Consider the following 18,875-nt stretch of genomic DNA (forward strand, 5'->3'; position numbering starts at 1 on the left):
CTGATGGATAACATTAATATGCTATGTTTCATGCATGTTCCCAGAAAAGCAATTAGAGCTAATCAAAATAATTACATACCTTCTGGATCTCCCATATCTGTTCTCCACTGGCCACTGTCTTGTGACCTTTGTAGGAACATGCCCTCAGCTGAACAAGACCTTGAGCAGCATGAAGACATAATTCCTTCTGGATGTTATGGCGAATTTCATGTTGAGCTGAGTATTCAAAATACTGTGAAAAGAAGAATGCTATTACTGACTTATCACCCTGTATCCTCAGTTGCCAAAAAATGGTTCAATAATAATAATTAATATTATCACTGAATAATGAAGTCATGTGTACTCAACAAAATACCAGAAAAGTAGGCATTAGAAACATAAGCTGAGATTTTATGACAGAAGATGCTAAACCCTTTTCCAGCCTATCAGCAATAGGTAGTTACTTCAGAAGGTATTATCTTCCTCTCATTTCAGAAATCAGAGGTTATCATGTGTGGTGGAGGCTAGCAAGGACAGATACGCCATGGAAAAGGATCTAGAAACTTCTAGCAAGCATATTAAATACCTCTTCCTCTCCACAAAGTGTTCCTTTTCTCTTAATACATTAAGAGAGTAATTAATCTCTTAATTAATGGTATTTTCATTTACACTAGGAACAATTCTCATGTCTCAGTTTCCTTGCCTATAAAATGGGTAATTTATTTATTTATATTTTTTCTTTTTTCTTTTTCTTTTTAATGTAGTGTTGTTTTTTTTTTTTTTTTTACAAATAGTTTATTGTCAGGTTGGTTTCCATATAACACCCAGTGCTCATCCCCACTTTTTTTTTTTTTTTCTGAGAGAGAGAGAGCGAGAAGAGAGAGAGCTCCACACTCAGCACAGAGCCTGACACAAGGCTCAATCTCACAATCCTGAGATCATCATCTGAGCCCAAATCAAGAGTCAGATGCCTAGCTGACTGAGCCACCCCTAAAATGGCTTATTTAATAGTTCCTACCCTACAGTGTTATGAGGATAAAAGGGATAATGGGATAATAAATGTAAAACATTCAGAACAATAAATGGTACATGGCAAGCTTTTAATTCATTTTAGCTATTATTACTAGGATTGATGTTTCTCTTTCCCCTAGTTAAATGTCCACTTTAACTAGCTTCTTAGTTCTACTGAATTTCCTTCTCAGATGTCACCATCCCACTTTCCTCGGTACATCACTTCTCTTATTCAGGCACTCAGAATCTTTACTGTAATACCTCCAGCTACCTGCAGTCTCAGCCTCTATAATCCAAATCCCTCTGCTGCCAGTTGGTCTCTCATAACACTGATTCAATCTCCTACCTCCCTTACTTGAGTGAGTCACTATTGTTAAGAGAAGTCTACACTCCTTAACTGGTACATGAATTCTTCTGTCTTCAATCTTCTATCAACCATTGCCTGAACCGTATGCTATACTCTTTCCACACAGTTCTACCCAATGCAGAGCATATGCATCCATATCTCTAAAACTGCTTTAGACTACTGTGCTGTGCCTGAAATATCCTTCTGGATCCTTCTCTGCCTAGCTAATACCTTTTTATCCTTAAAAAGTCAATTCAAATGTTACTTTGCTTCTTTAGTTTCCCTGAACTTGTCCTACTAAACAAAATTACACCTTTTTCAGGGTTTCCATGACATATCAGAAATAACTTTTATTGCACTCTATTGGAATTGTGTGTGTAGCTAGCTGGCTTCACCATAGACCAAAGTCAGGCAGTGTATCTAGTAATAACGTCTATTACAAATCAAATATTTCACAATGTTGACATTCCAAAGATAAAATAAATGAACATAATGGATTTTCAATAATGAAATGATTAGTCTTAGCACTAATATTTATTGAGCCTTTATTATGTGCTAAGCAGGGGCTGTTCTAAACCCTTTATGTATATTAGAGTAGGCACTTCTCAAACATTAGCTGAATTAATCCTGAGTTCTCCTGGTCTTGACCTCGTGCTTAATTTAGCTCCTTCCACAAATACATCCATCATTTTAATAACTGATAGTTCTTCAGATGGAGACATTGAAAGAGTATGAGTATAGATCATGAAAATAGTACTCTGGCAAACCTCCTTCAAAAAAGAGAAATCTTAGAATTTCAAAGATGGTATGAAAAGTTGGTCCAGTATCTTACTTTACGTAAACCATGTTATATAGTTTTTAATCATTAAAAGGTAAGTTATAAGGAACAGGAAACAGTTGAAGATACTTAAACAATGAAAAGAATGTGTAATTAGCTAGCTGGGAATACTGGAGAGACCTAATTGAGAACCAGGACAAATGCCCTGGAGTAGAAAGTAGAAGCAGCAAAGCATCCCGTGTTACAAAGCCATAATGATTTATACTGCATTATTGCACCAGTATATTTGGTCAATATAGTAACATTATCAAACTACTTATTTTTACTCGACATATATAAATACAGTTATAATGGAGTTTTAATGTTATAAAATTGTCATTATCTGGTCAAAACAGTAGAAGAAATGATCAAATTGGATGACAGCTCAAAAACACGTAGCAATGTCTGCAATGACTAAAATTTGCAATGTAATTTAAATGCAATGCATGACTGAAAATAAAATATAAAGGAAATAAACCAAAATAAAATCGACCACTGTGTTACAGTGCTAGAAACCAGAGTCATCTTCTTAAAATTTAAATCAGGAGCCACGCCTGGGTGGCTCAGTCAGTTGAGTGTCCAACTTTAGCTCAGGTCATGATCTCACAGTTCGTGAGTTCGAACCTCACGTGGGGCTCGCTGCTGTCAGCACAGAGCCAGGTTGGATCCTCTGTCCCCCTCTCTCCCTGCCCCTCCCCGACTTGTGTTTTCTCTCTCTCTCTGTCTCTCTCTCTCACAGACACAGACACACACAAATAAACATTAAAAAAATCTTAAACCAGGAAATATTATTTTCCTGCTCAAAACCCTGAGATGGCTTCTGTCATACTCAGAACTAAATCCAAGTTCTGAGGGGAGGCCTGCAAAGACTTCGATGACCAGGCCCCTTATCGATGTCTCTGCCCTCCTTTCCTACCCTGTCTTCCTGGACCCCTCTGCTGCAGCCACACTGACTTTCTGACTGCTCCATTTACCTGCCACTAGCTTCCAGCCTGTGCCCCTTCTGCCAGGACGCTCCCTTCCTGGAACATGGTTCCTCTCCAATCCCTTAGGCCTCTGCTCCAAGGTCACCTTTTCAAAGAGGTCTCCCTGCACCTCTGAAAACAAACCCCTCCCCACCCCTGCTCCCCACATTCAAATCACTCACCTACCTCATGTCATTTTTCTTGATGCCCCAAATTACATGTTTTTTTCTTCTCCTTCAAGAACACAAGCTCCACAAGTAGGATTTTGCCTTTTTCAATACTACAACAGTGCAAGTTACATTGTAGGCTCTAAACAAATATTTTTTGAAAGAATATGTGAACTGATTCTCCATCCCCAAATTTTTATTTTTTAATTTCTTTTTTATTTTTTTTAAAGTTTATTTATTTTGAGAGACGGAGACACTGTGAGTGGCGAAGGGGCAGAGAGAAACCCGAGCGGGCTCTGTGCTGCCAGTGCAGAGGTCAGTGCGAGGCTCAACTTGGGAAACTGTGAGATCTTGGCCTGAGCCGAAACCAAGAGTCAGATAATTAACCAACTGGGCCACCCAGGAACCCCTCTATCCCCAAATTTTTAAAAGACAGCTATACTGTATTTATAATTTATAAGCTATTTTAGAGAAAAAACTATAAAAACATCTTTATGGCAATGACAAGACAAAAACAGATAAAACAATGTATAAGATATTTTCAATTTTTAGGATAAAATAAGCATAATGATAGAGGAGACTGAGGAAAATTTGTAAGTATTTACATTTAGTGATATGCTTTTTACAAATGACTAAATACTTCTCATTGTCCAAAAACTTAATTTTAACTAGCATGGTCCGGTATTATTTCCAAAAGGATGCAATTATTTATTTTTCTTCTAATATATAAAAGTCAATGTTATTTTAAAACGTGTGTATATATATATGTACATATATGCACATATGTAGATATATATGTATATAGGTATAGATGCATGTGTATATCTGTGTGTGTGTGTGTGTGTGTGTGTCTCCATCACATTCCATAATTACACCTCAATCACTAGCTATGGCTTCTAGGCTTCTGTGTTCCCTACCCTCAGTGGATTAGTTGGTTTGGATGAAGAGGGATTGGAACTAGAGTAAGCTGAGGCTAATGAGTAGGAAGAAACATGGAAGAGGATGGACCTGGAGATAAACTGACACTTTCTTAAAACTGACATCACCAAAGTTCCATCCTCTTAAAATAGGACACCACGAGTATTTAATATTATGAAAATCTTCCACACACATCTTGAACTCTATACCCAAATGCCTGCAACTGACAGAAGACAGGCAGACCAGCTCCTCTCCTTAGTACCCCCCTTTACATTCTTCTCATCCTGTTCTCATTCCCAGCAGCCATCTCACTAACTCCTATGTACCTTTCAAAAAGTGTTTCCAAATGTCATCTTTCCAAGGAAAGTGTATGGGCACCCAGTCTAATTCATTGAGATGCCCTCCTCCATACTCTGGAAGCACTCTGAATGCTTTATCCTAGACTTTACCATGCTGATAGTAAACACTGGTTTTGAAGTAGAGATTTCCTGAAGAAGATAGAATCTAAATTGCTTGAACCCAGCAGAATACTTGGCATGGAGGGGACACTCAGTGAATTTGTTGAATGAACAAATGAGAAGAGTTCAATCCTTCCAGGAGTTAACTTGTAAAAGGCAAGACAAAGAAGCTAAATGCTAAAATTGTATGTTAAAAAGTTCTCTACCCATGGTAGGCCCAATAGTGACATTTGACATTTGAGTCTTAATTGCTAACACAGTCAAAGAGTGGTAACAAGCAGATATATCATGAGTCAAGGATAATCAAGAACATGCCTTTTTTTAAAGAACACACTGAAATAATATCATGACCCACAACAATAACTTATAATACTGCTCTTCTGGCATTAACACTTAATATAATTTGCTATCAAATGCAGTTAAATATAGCCTTTATGTATAACTTTGCAAAATCACCTTGCCAATAGTCCCAAAACATCAAAGATCCACATACAAGACCCTGTTTTTTTAATTTCAAATGGCATGACTCTATTATTTTCTCATTTGCCTTTCTACTGAATGGGTAGGCAACTTCAAATTGTTTCCAGAGTCAGAATGAAAGTCAAAACAAAGTATTCCGCAACTTTAATATTAATTGCCAAACATCATTAATCTAAAAACATTTTAAGGATTGCTGGCAAGATGGCGGAGAAGTAAGGAGCTCCGTACTTGCACTCGCGCCCATACATCACACAGAAAAGATCTGAAGCCATTGGAAACCTTACAAAACCTNACTTACTTTGTTTGTAAGTGCTAAGGACGAGGGATGATTTGTAGGCAGTGCTCACCTGGTTTCCCCCGAGTCCATGACACGTATACAAAATTAATGGTTTGCCTCCTTGATTATTTTCTCCAACATCCAGACATAAAGGCTGACCAATGCTTTTAATCTAAAGGGAAATTTTCAAGTTATAAGAATGTTTTAAAAACTTATGTGGTTTATATATTTTTTCAATTAATTCCAGGAAGTAGTATTAATAAATAGTAATGTAAAATCTCAAAAGCAATGAACCGGGAAGCATTTCAGCAATTTTCACTGAACCACATAAATGTTTGTGGCAAGGCATAAACCAAGTAAAAAGGAGCAGGAAAATACTCACATATCCAGATATAACAGGATTAAGGTCTGGCACATATGCTTCTGGATAAACAGTGTTCAGATACCATGTAAAATTTTTACATTGAAGGCGGTGCTTTATTTCAAATCTTTTTGAAAGATCACCAAATGATTTCTGGAGAAAAGAGAAGAAGCAAAAAGAATGCTTAATCAAAACAGCACTGACAAAGTAGTTTAAATGATACTATTTGTATTTTTATTTGGGTCTTAAAGAAAAACTTCTGGGCCAAAACGCAAGATGCCATTTAACCGCACCCACCAGTTATTCAGGCAACAAGTATGCCTGCCTGCTTGTTTCTGCCTTCGAGGAGAATCACATGACCACTGTGGCGCTGACATAAAGCTATTTTATTCTTTCTTTGTGCTGTCAGACATCCTCCAAGGGCCAAAGATCTCTAGAGAAATACTGTGGGCCAAGAAATGGTCGTGGGAGCATCCAAAATGGATCCTAATTTTATACCCAAAAATGATCTGTAAACTGGGGTGTGAGGAGGCAGGTATAAAGAAACAGTTGCCATACAATGTAATTCATACCTCTTCTCTAGTCAAGACTACAAAAGACAACACAGTTGGGAATGATTTTTTTTTCTCTAGTTTTAAGTGTGTTACTTACTCCTAACAAAATTTTAACCATAATAATGTATTAGTAGAAAAAGGTAAGTTTTTAATAATTGCATTTTATTTTCCTTTATCTTAAAAGGACTAAAAAAAATTTAAAGAACACTATTAAACTGATAAAGGTATTTGGTCTATAGGTAAAATTTTAAAGAAAAATTATGTTTGGTACCTAAATATATAGGAAGCTTAAATACTCAAGCTTATCATTTCAGTTAAGGAAAGTATTTTCTCTGCCAACTTTAATGTCTTGACCAGGGGTTTTAGCAAAATATATAAACTCTAAAGGACTTCTGACTAGCTCATGCATTTTATCACAAGATATGTTTGCCCTGTGGTAAAAATAGGGGTTTACTGGCTCACGTGCTCTTTTGTGGCAGACAAGGGAGCCTAAGCAGCAGTTAGCACCCACTTGCCTGCTTAGCCAAGTACACAATCTGCCCAATTTGTCCTGGTGGCCTTAAATAAAAAGATAGCGATCTAACCTAGTAGTGTTCTGACTTTGCACCCCGCTGACATGTTACAGGAAGATACTAGAGGCCACAGAAAAGCTGGAAAGAGGTAACCAGACCTTTCTTTATGATAGTCAAAATGTTGATGCCCATTAATCTCAATATATACTCTCTGCAAATCAGCACAGTTTCTTACAAAGGGTTGGGTGCCATTCACTGAAGCATGTTCTTAAAATGTCGAGTTCATGTACCATACCCAATACTGAATCTATTGGAGCTTACTTCTAATGTATTAGGCATTACAATTCTGCACAGCTTTTACTATGACAGGTCAGTAACAATAGTGCCATACATTTCTGAGCACTTACTACTTTATTTCATAGCTATTCTGGGAGACAAGCAAGTATTTCACCTCTCAAGACAGGGAAGCGGAGAGAAGCTTTGCTGAGCACACAACTCATGTTGGGCCAACTCTCAACCACCTTATGAAGTGTCATTCCATTTTACAGATTCAGAGGGGCTTTGCCAAGGTAACCCCGCCAGTGAGCAGTGGAACGAGAACTTGAAATAAAAAAGCCTTGATACTTCTGGTTTATTTTCCTGTCACACTCTGATATTGCCTCCATCTTCAGTTCAAAGCCATTTAGCACCTTTATTTAGGTGTTAATTGCATCACCTAAAACCCGTTAAAAGTGGTTCCATTTAATCTTACTTTCTTTGGGTAAAATACAGAACCTAAGGATTTATAAAAACTAAGTATCTTCCATCAAGCGCAACGCCTAAATTTTTAGAAAGGCATTTTACTTGATTTTTCCTTAAAAAACAAAACAAAACAAAACACTGGCATCAATAAGTTTGTGTGTGTGTGTGTGTGTGTGTGTGTGTGTGTGTGTGTGTTTAGAGAGCGAGAGCATGTGCACACAAGGCAGAAGGAGAGAGAGAATCTTAAGTAGGCTCCACATTCAGCACAGGGCCTGACTAACATGGGACTCGATCCCACGACCCTGGGATCATGACCTGAGCCGAAATCAAGAGTCAGACACTCAACCACTGACCCACCTAAGTGCTTCAATAAGTTATATATTCTGAGATAAAAACAAAAAAGCAAAAAACAAAAAAACTCCCCTCAATTTCAAATTTAACTTTTAAAAAAGTTTTGCACTTGAACTGACACAAATAAGTCAAAGAATATGTGAATTTGATGTGGATTTTTATTGTGATTTAATGGTTTAGCTCTAACTTACTTGTTTAACAATTTTTGCTGCATCTGTGTTTCTCCTATAAAATATTTCCTTGTATTCATCCATCCAGACTTCTGCAAGGCGAACTTGGTTGCGAGCAATCACCTGAGTGCCTTTTGGAAAGGTATGAGGGCTTTTGCTGCGAAAGACATGTCCAACAACAGAGCAAGGCATAATCTCCAACTGCCCACCACATTGCCACACCTGATAATTAATGATATTTGTTTAAATTCACAGTATTTTTAAAAAATAAAAGTGTTGCTTTTAAATTCACCTGTAATATATTAATAAAAGCAAAACATTGAAAAGATTTATAATAACTTCAAAAATAGTCTCTGTCCTCTGTCAGTTTAACTTAACTTCTTAAATATTAAAAGAAACCAATTTTATGAAATGGTACAAATACTAAAGACAACAAAAGTATATTTTCAGGAAGTATTTTAACAAAATAGTGATTTCAGATCTTTCATAAAAATAAAGCCCCACATTTTTTTTTTTTTGAAAACAATTATGCAAACTCTCTAATATATACAAAAGACCAAGACTCTTCTGTATTTGACTTCTATCTTCTTACACAAGTTATCTGGCCACTTCCCTTGACCAAAGATTCTCTCTTCTCTGGCGTGACCTAGCAGTCTTGGAGTAAGTGGACCCAGACTCTATTTATCCCTTGCATATTCAATTTTGTAATTTAGAAAACAATTCCAGATAATACCAAAGTACAATCTTTTAAGCTTGCGAAGTTGTTGGTTATTATTAAAGACTCATACCTCTTTAGAGATACACGGTCAAAAAAACTTATTTGCATTATATCTAAATAAAATGAAAAATTATTAGGTCAATACCTGCTCACTTAAAAATCTTAGCAATCAGTTCTGTCATAAATAGTCACTACACAAAAAAATCTAAAATGAAGATATGTTTACTAATCTGTGCTAGCATTAGGGTAAGAGATCATATTCTCTTTTCTTTTTAAACAAATGAGAAAACTCAGTGATATTTTTAATTCAACAAATTGTGTCTGAGATCTAACATGTGCTAGGGGTTGGGAATATTTAAAAGAATATAAAGGACCCCTCCCTTGAGCAGTTCAAATTTGGCTAAGATCATCATTGCCATTATATGATGGAGCCAGAGCTAAAACTTAAATCTTTTATCTACTAGTTCATTTCTTTTCCCGGTACATTCCAGTCTAAAGGAGGAAAAATGAATGATAGAGTCATTGCAGAAAATGAACTCATGAAATCAAATAAGTATATGTGGAGACCATCCAAAGTTTTCGTTTTGTTTCTCATATTAACTTTTAATATGTATGGTGGGCAAAAAGGTCATTTAATCCAAAGAGTTAAGGTCTTTTTAAAATTATACATAAATGTTTTTCCATTCTGATTCCCTTGATAATCAACTCATTTCCTGAAGCACTAGACTGAATTATATTTATCTTGGCTGGAATTCAGTAGCTACAAGTGCATTAATTGGTGCTATTGGCTGGACACAGGCGTTTAACTGATTCTTCTTGTTACATTGGCAGCAATGAGTAAATATATTAAGTTACATTTTAAAAGGAAATACTCTTATTCTAAAATTTCTAGCAGTTGAATTTTAGAAAGCACAAAAAGTAAAGACTGCACACATCTATGATAATCTGTATCAGCCAATTAGAACAAAATGTGTATTTTATTATCTAATATGCGTTATAAACTTACTCTGAAAGACATTTCTATATTTTCACCTCCCCAGATTTCCATTTCTTCATCATAAGTTCCAATATATTCAAAATATTCTTTTGATATGGAAAAAAGGCCTCCTGCAAAAGTGGGTGTTCTGAAAAATAATTCATTGTCAAATTTTGTTATAAAAATCAAATAAGGAAAAAAGTTATTTAAAGAGTGACTAAATCAAATCAGAAATTAGATCAGAAATTTTAAAAATTTTATAGAGATTAATAAAAACTAAAAATGCTACCTTCAGAGTCAAGTTTTATGGGGGGGAGGGAAGTACTTTAAATATATTTTCCCAGAGGAACAAAATTATTAAGTGTCTTCTAACCAAGCCTAAAGATTCCTTAGTAATGATTATGAGGAAGGCAAAAAGCCTCACTTAATTCTATTTCCTATTTGGTAACATCATGTGTAAGTAAGTATATACATAAATGGCTTCTCTATTCCCAACACAGGATGTGTGTGTTTCTTTATTTCGTTAGTGTGAATTATTACCTTGGAGGCAAAAACTGTAAGAAGCAAAGAGTGAATACATATTCAAGTAACTGAACTGCATATAAGACTTTGGGAGCAATCATCTTACTTAATTGGGTAGGTTTCATCTTTCCTTCTTTGCTTCTCATGATCAGGAAGTGATTCCCAGCCAAAGGAAAGGCTCCAGTCAAAGTTTCCACGGTTGTGATTGCTTCCATAAGGAGAGGGTTTGTTGAATTCAAATGTGTTCAGATCTATGGATGCAATATCTGGACTCACCACGGCAGTGTAATTCTCAGCTATTCTGGCCAACAAAGGTTCTAACCAACCGTAGAAACACTCACCTGGAAGGGAACACAATTCTAATTAATCCAGTGAAAACAGAGGGTTTTCTCTTTTGTTCTTTGAAGATGATTTAGAGAAATGAGAATAACAGTCATTTGTGCTTTGAACATTTACATAGGGGAGATTTCTTAAAGGTTTCGGGTGATGAGATGAGGGTTGGATGAAAAAGGTAAGGCATGATTCAGCATAGTTAGGAAATGTTATCTACAGAGGAAGTTTTGTTTTTTTTTTTTTTTAATGTTAGGAAATAAAATGATACTGGAGTATTTAAAGTTTCAGATGATGTGTTTCCCTCTAAAATGTGCCCTGGATCAAAGGTAAGTTTTTGCTAATCTATGCCACCTAACCCCAAAAATGTTCTGATTTATATAAACTTGTCTCCCTCAGTAAGGTATAGTAACAAAATCTTCATTCTCTGAGTCTTAGGAGAAAATAAATCAAGGCATCAGAATATTCTGAGGTCAGCAGTTGGAGGAGGACCATTCAAACCTGCCCCAGCCCTAATGGAAAGTGGGGGCAAAGGAATTCCATACAAACCCTGGGTCCTGGCTGGGGACCAAGTTCACTTAACACAGAGTTCAGGAGACTCAGTCCTACCCAGGTCTCCCCATCAGGCAGAGTTTGGCAGTTATTAGGAGGACCATTTGGCATCAAGGAGGATCATCAAATACATTTGCATCAGAGGAAGAATGTTCAGTCTGACCTAATTGTAATTTTGGACCAGGAGAGGAAATATTGGAGAATGAAACATTTTCTTTTCAAAACACTTCCTTTGGATTACCTATAGACCTCTCTTCATTTGAGAGCCAGGTATTAAGGGAGTACTGGATATGAAAGCTCTAAAGAGACTCAAACAAATCCAAAACCCTTCTGTAACAATTAGCATATGACCAAAATCTCCAGGTCAAATATAATCTAATGGCTAGCCAGTTCAATTCAAAACTAAACAGTCATACAAAGACTATAACTCACTAAATTTACAGCTGAAAGACTAAGGGACATTTTAGTAATCCCTAACATGCCCACTAAAATTGACTCTAAAAATACTTTCTAAATACTTTTAAATCATCGACACTAGAGAGCAAAACCATTAAAAATAAAGGGGGAAAAACAGTAGAAATTAAAACAGACAAAAATTGATACTTTTCATAGAAAAGCCACCAGAAGAAGTTGGAAGGGGACACCTCTAACTTAGCACAAGAGGAGCGTGCAAATCTTTGAAGAAAGAATGGAAATATAGAAATTAAAGTATCATTACCAGGACAAAGTTTAAAGATAAAATTGCTTACACTTAAAAATGTCATTCATTTTAAACTGTAAGAATCAATAAGAGTAAGGAAAAACACTTTTTTTTAGACACAATGAGCATCTGAAAAAAACCCAAAGCAAGGATAACTCACTGGGAAAGCTGGTCACTGAAGGAAAGATATTGAAGTGAAGGAGCATAAAACATAAAGGAGGTAAGAAGTCCATGTAAGTGAAAGGAGGCACCTATCCAGAGCTATAACCTGCTTGGGCTGTCATTGCTATAAAGCACCAGCTGAAAATGATGCTAAAGAAAACACAATTAGTTATTAAAGAAAAGCCTTCTTCACTTTTTAAGTTAGAGGGAAGTAGACGGGGAAATGTTACAACTATGTCTATACATATATACTTACAGTGAGCATCTAAAAATGTGAGGGTTTCAGCTGTTGCAACTGTTGCTCCGAGCAACCTTGCAGTGATCAGACCTTTTCTCTCTCTTTGTCTGACTACTTTTACTATAGAAAATTGTTTTATATATTCTTCTAGTTTATCATGTAAGTATTCTGTAAGAAAGAAATATCAGGATTAACTCTTCCTAAGTTTATTTTCATATATGAACATATGAAAGCAAATAACGAAACCACAGGGCAATGATATCTCTACATTTGTCATCTTCTCAGTTGCACACATTCTTTCATTAAGATGAAATTGTATCTTTAACTTTTTAAAGAAAAATAGCTATATACACAAATCTTAACTTCTGAACAACTATAACCTGTAATGTGGCAACACGGATTTATCCTGTACATGCAATATCATAAATATATGTGCCGGTGGGGGGGAGGGCGTGGAGAGACTTCAAATGGAGTAGACCCAAGAGTTAAGAAGGCTTATTCAGGGGTCTGAGAAAACTAGCTAAGGGAGTGAAGGAAACTGAATTTGGCCAAAAAGATATTTGACACACTTTAAAATTGGAATTTAAGTCTGGAAATTTAAAGACAAATGCCAAGTATCAAAAGGATTCTCTGATACTTAGGCAGTGATCAAAATAATTTAAAACCAAAATGTTGAGGAAAATGGCAAATAGAAAAGCCCAAGGCTACAGCAGTTTAGGGATATTTTTACAAAGAATCAGCATAAAATTTTTGACAGCTTTGGAGTCTCCTGACACAGAATTTTTTCCAGTAAAAATATGAAAGAAGAAAGGAGGAGCATGTAAGTTAGGAATGAAGCTAAAAACAGGCTAAATCTTACTAATGGGTATATAATTTAAGATATTCAACATTCCAATTTGGATGAGACATAATAAGCAATAGTTAAAACAGTAGGTAAAAGAAAACACATTAATCATGTCAGTCAAGTGTTGTTCGTATTTTGAAACAACTTCTTAGGTCTGCTTTTTTCCACCAATAAATTCTTGGTTCTTTGTTGAGTATACAATGTGTTTCCTCAGGTGGCCTTCTTGGGCCTATAGCACAGCCTCAAAAAGACCTGGGAATGCTGAGAATATCAGTAAATGTCCTAGGGTAGATGTTTGCTTCTGCCTTTATACAGACACAAACACAGATGACTTTATCTATGATTACATATATATTTTTTCAGTTTTCCAGTGGTACAGATAAAAGAATTGCTTATTCAAACTTAAACATTCATAAAGGAAGTGAGAGTCCAGGAACAACTTCTGTGGAAAATAAATCTAAACATTGTTTCTTCAGAATAATAGGCTAACTTCTTCATAACTTTTAAGTACCTCAGAATTAATTCTCTGAAAGACAAGCAGGATTGTAACTTGTCTTAAAATATAAATGATGGATATTTCTGCCTTAACCGTAGACTTGTAAAATAGAAAGTTGTATAAAAACATTTCAAAGGCTTTAATGGGGATTGAATTTTTTTTAATGGAGTCACTAAAGAATCTTTCAATAAATTGTCCCATTGTTTGAGTCATTAAGGAATTTTTACTGACCCACAACTTCTGAACTTCCTATAAATTCTTATCTGTCCCCTAAATGCAAGCCCCATTCACACCTGTATTTTTGCAAGGTTAAGAGCACAGAGCTGTGAAATCAGACCTCCTGGGTTTATGTATTTATAGTACTACTACTTTTAGCTGAGTGACTTTAGGTAAGTTATTTTATTTTACTTGGACCTCTGTTTATCTATAAGAAGGGGATAATAGCACTTAGCTGTGCATTTAAGACAAGGCTTACCACATGGCCCATGTTCTGAAAACGTTCACTCTCTTTTGTTTTGCTATCATTGGGACTTAACTATCTCTTTGTCACTTGATTTATCTGCATATTTATGCTGCTCTTCCCTAAACCAATTGAATCCAGGGACTAGAGTTTCTATAACACAAGTCCCTTTACAACATCTAGGGACACATCTTCTATAGTGGGTACTCATTAAATCTTTGATTCAATATGACAATTACATTAGTAAGCAAAAATATCCCTCACCAAGAAAACTGTTGCAAATTCAATGCCAATGCTAGAAAGAATTAAAATATTCAGACCCTTTGACCAAGCAGTCTAACTTACCAAAGATATAATTCAAAAGAAAGGATATTCATTACAGTGTAATATATACTAACAGGTGGGGTAAGTGAAGGTAAATGGTAAATAAGTAAAATGCATCTAGTCCATCACGGTCACTCATTAAAAATAAAGTTTTGAAGGTAAAAGAAATGGGCTAATAAAAATAATATGGGAACATGTCAGATTTTAAAATTGGATTTCTGACATGGATATAACTAGGTAAACATTCTGTGTTTATTTAGGCAGTGATCAAGAGAGAAAAGGCAAAATTAAAATTAAATAGGAAGATTATGATTGGATATCACTTTTCTTTCTGATTTCCTTTAATTCTATTAATTTTATTTCAGCAATAATAGAAGTTATCTTCAACTGAAGGCTTATTACAAGTAGTCTTACTGTGACCCTAATTTGTCACTGCTTGAAAAATCAAACAAATAAAAACCATTTGAGAAGAAAGCTCAAAAACCAAAGAGGGAATTTTTTTTCTTTTCTTTTTACAATATAACATATGAGGGGCATGCAGAATTTAATCAAATGTCACTTAAAACTCTATGGGCTGCAGGGGTGCCTCGGTGGCTCAGTCAGTTAAGTGTCCCACTCTTGAGCTCCATCAGTTCATGATCTCATGGTTCATGAGACTGAGCTCTCATCGGGCTCTGCACTGTCAGTGCAGAGCTTGCTTGGGATTCTTTTTCTCTTTCTGTCTGCCGAGGGTCAGCCCTGCTTGGGCTCTCTCTCTCAAAATAAATAAACATGAAAAAAAACCCTCTATGGACTGCAGACCAAGTAGAAAGAATTGAAAAAAAAAAAAACAAAAAAAAACAACTAACGTTTCAAGCAGTAAATAAATCAGCTGGTTACAATTAAGTGATGATATAATTGGAGTAAAAGGACTGAAGATACAAATCTGAGATCCATTATGTACTGTGCACCTGTATGCAGGGAACTTGAATTCTAAAACTTCCTCAATTGGTGAATACATTTCACATCCATGTCAAACATCTCTGGTGATAAGCAACCTTATTCCACCTAGATGTTAATTTAACTTGAAAACAATCTCAATTCACTCATGATATTTTATTTTGAAATCATAGAAATATTTAGGATTGTATGTAGAAATAATTAAATAAACCAGGTTAGTAACTTTATGCTTTATTCACTTATTATCATTTCTTAAGTCTGGATACATCTTGTTATTGATGACATGTCACTTAATAATTATTGCAGTATTTTTCTTTTTTCATGGTACATAAAGTAATGGTTTACCTTAAAATAGATGTTTCTTTGGGTTAGATGAAAGGGTTTTACTATCCCCATTTTACAGATGAGTAAACAGCTAGTTAGTATTGGAGTGAGAATTTGACCTTAAGGAATCAGGCTCCAAACTCAACTCATTCAGGAATAAATCTTGTGATTATTGAAATAATCTAGATCTGTTTGGTATTTAAAAACTTGTAATGTTTGAAAAATTTAGCAAATTAGGGTATTTGTCTGATTAGCCTTGTGATTCCAATTTAAAATGTATAATTTAGTAACTGATAATTGATTTGTAATTTTGAGTAGAAATGCATTAAAGAATTCAGCTAACTTTGTAAACAATATCGGAATACTTAGCAGCCAAAATAAAACAGGATGTAGTGACTCAATGATTTTTAACTACCCATTTATATTATTAATTCATGTGTTCTTTATATTAATTCATCTAATCTTCAAAACAATCTTAGGAGTTATGTATTATTTATATATTTTCTCAATTCTAAGCTGCACCATGAGATACTTATAACCAAGGCCATCTTAGTGTAATTGGCTATGAGGGTTTTTTATTCCAGTGGCATATAAACTAATGATGTATTGTGCAATACGTTTGAGGAAATATGACATTTTCCCCATTTTACAGATAAAGAAACTGAGGCATAAAGTTAAGTAATTTGCCCAAGTTACAGAGCTGGATAGGACCAGAACTGGGATTCAAACCAAGGCAGCCTGACTCAAGGTTCAAGTTTGTGTTCTTAACCACTATGCCTTACAATAATAGTCTTACACTGAGGTCTACAAAGTTAGAAGTCATGGTACTTTGTACATTTCTGATCTTTAAAATATTTAAGTATGGACACCCTTGGATTCTACTTTCATTCATCATACCCATCATACAAGGAATTATATTCAAGCTCTGAGGTGGCATATAGAGAGAACAATATAATCAAATAGACTTTGGACAACATCAACATCACATGGATTTACTTGGAAAACAACAACCTAATTTGCATGTGCTTTCTTACCATCTACACTAGCATCATCCACCAAAATGATTTCCTTCAGCAGTATGGCGGGGGAAGAATAAAGCACACTGTAGACAGTTCTAAGCAGCGTGGACCAGGCTTCATTATGAAAAACTATTATGACACTGGTGGTAGGTAGGGGAGGGCAGCGCTTAAATTTTTGTTCAATACATCTAGAAGAAGTCAAAGAAGTAGAACAATTATGAATTTTACTACTTTATTTCAGAACTATGTCATTACTAAAATTATTATTTAGCCATTATCACCATAGAAACAATAGCAGACAATTTTTTTCTATGTTGATCTTAATGCTATGCAAATGCAAATAGATCAAAACAAAATTTTTTTTAAACACAGAGATCATGTCCACTAATACAGATTCCATGTCAAGGATTCAAACATGCTATTATAAGTTTTCTCAACAATATAACTTTAAATACAAATAGCACTTTAAACAGGAAAAATAACCTACAAGTGAGATAACCTATAACAATGGCAAATACTTGTAATCATTCAAATAAAAACCAATTTTTCTCTTCCCCCTTGGAGAAATCATCCATTTTTCTTATTACCGCCAATTTTTCCCCCTTTTTTAATGGTTTATTGTCAAGTTGGTTTCCATATAACACCCAGTGCTCATCCCCACAAGTGTCCTCCTCCATGCCCATCACCCNTTGGTGTCTCAGTCAGTTAAGCGTCCAACTCTTGGTTTCAGCTCATGATCTCATGGTTTGTAGGATCAAGCCCCGCATAAGGCCCCAAGCAGATAGCATGGAACCAGCTTGGGATTCTCATTCTCTCTCTCTCTCTGCCACTCTCTACTGATGCGCATGCACATACACTCTATCTCTCAAAAATAAGCTTTACATAGTGCAACTTTATTAAATGAATACTCATCTTTGTAGAGATTCTTACTTTCCTAAGTATGTAATATTTTTCAAGTTTTTAAATCAATTTACTTAATCTCTACTTGAACCAAAAGTGGGGAAATGGCTTACTATAAAAATCTATTTTTTTATGATCTTCATGAGTCAGCAAGACTTATTAAGTTGCTACCATATGCCATATTCCATGGTGTGTTAAAGATTTTGCTCCAGTAATCTGATCTATAGTTTAATTAAATAAGACCTGGCATTTTAAAATACTAAACTTAAAAATTTTAAATAAAATCCTAAATCTGTGTTAAAAGTCATGTAATCTTTTTGTCATATGAAACATTGATAGGCACAAGGAAATAGACTCTAAGTAGTTTTTGGCTGATTAATGGTACTAACCATTAGCTAAACACATTAGTTACAAATTTATCTTGGGTTCATTTTTATAATAATATCTTCCTCATTGAAAATAATCTTCATAAGAAGCTTCTGGGTATGAGTGGATCTGTATAGTCTCCAGTCTTTTGAGACTGAAGCTGACTAAAGCTAAATTGAGGTGAGGATCAAAAGATGTAAAAGAACAGAAGGCTTCAAAACACTATAAAACCAGAGTGACCCTTGGACATAAAATATGGGTGACCTATGGTAAAGACAAATAATCTTTAAGTTCACTTAAAAATCATAAATGGTTATACAATTTTAGACAACAGAATATAAAATCCTCTCACTCAAAAGGCACTATAAATACAGCATGTGAACAATCAGGCAGTGCTATTCAAACCCAAAGATAGGAAGTAAATCATTCACTTATGAAGATAAGAGCCTAAGACACTTCAAATGCTCTGTGAGGGAAACAGAGCCGCCAGTATGATCCTAAGGCCTGGGAAAGTCACCGAAAGAAAGATATCCTGTAAGTTCTAATTATTCCATTTATAGCCATACATAGTTTCAGATACTATTCTGAGAGGACATCTTTAGGGTGGAATATTAGTAGTGATAAACAAGGATTTAGGTTGAGGATAAGTATTAACAGAGTGTGCCAACACTGCTAAATAAGAAAAGAAAGGGAAAGTAATGAGTGAAAGTGATTTTTGCTCTCTCATGCCTTCATGACTTCAAATACATATGCATAGTCAGAAGCAAATAATCACATTCATCCTCACTGACAGATGAGAGCAAATGATTTATTTTAAAGTGAATTTTGGATAAACTAGTAATTAGAAATAAGGTCCAAACACAAACTACCTATTCACAATTACTCTTGACTCACAACT

The 18,875-nt window shown here is 35.1% G+C and overlaps 1 protein-coding gene across 8 annotated transcripts in view; it reads right to left on the reverse strand.

The window, feature by feature from the left end:
- The window catches only part of GALNT3 (polypeptide N-acetylgalactosaminyltransferase 3), a 99,131-nt gene that overhangs the window by 1,829 nt on the left and 78,427 nt on the right, over positions 1 to 18,875 (reverse strand). For all 8 annotated transcript variants that reach the window (XM_077751162.1, XM_077751158.1, XM_077751156.1 and 5 more), the window contains 8 exons: positions 16,727 to 16,899; positions 12,324 to 12,473; positions 10,430 to 10,664; positions 9,832 to 9,949; positions 8,129 to 8,329; positions 5,801 to 5,932; positions 5,489 to 5,590; positions 80 to 232 (listed from right to left, as the gene is read on the reverse strand). In XM_077751162.1, the coding sequence (XP_077607288.1) occupies positions 80 to 232; positions 5,489 to 5,590; positions 5,801 to 5,932; positions 8,129 to 8,329; positions 9,832 to 9,949; positions 10,430 to 10,664; positions 12,324 to 12,473; positions 16,727 to 16,899 (1,264 nt within the window). The remainder of the gene's footprint in view (positions 1 to 79; positions 233 to 5,488; positions 5,591 to 5,800; positions 5,933 to 8,128; positions 8,330 to 9,831; positions 9,950 to 10,429; positions 10,665 to 12,323; positions 12,474 to 16,726; positions 16,900 to 18,875) is intronic.

Source organism: Crocuta crocuta, unplaced genomic scaffold (assembly GCF_008692635.1).
Source record: "Crocuta crocuta isolate KB4526 unplaced genomic scaffold, BGI_CrCroc_1.0 scaffold219, whole genome shotgun sequence".
In the NCBI taxonomy this organism is placed as follows: Eukaryota; Metazoa; Chordata; class Mammalia; order Carnivora; family Hyaenidae; genus Crocuta; species Crocuta crocuta.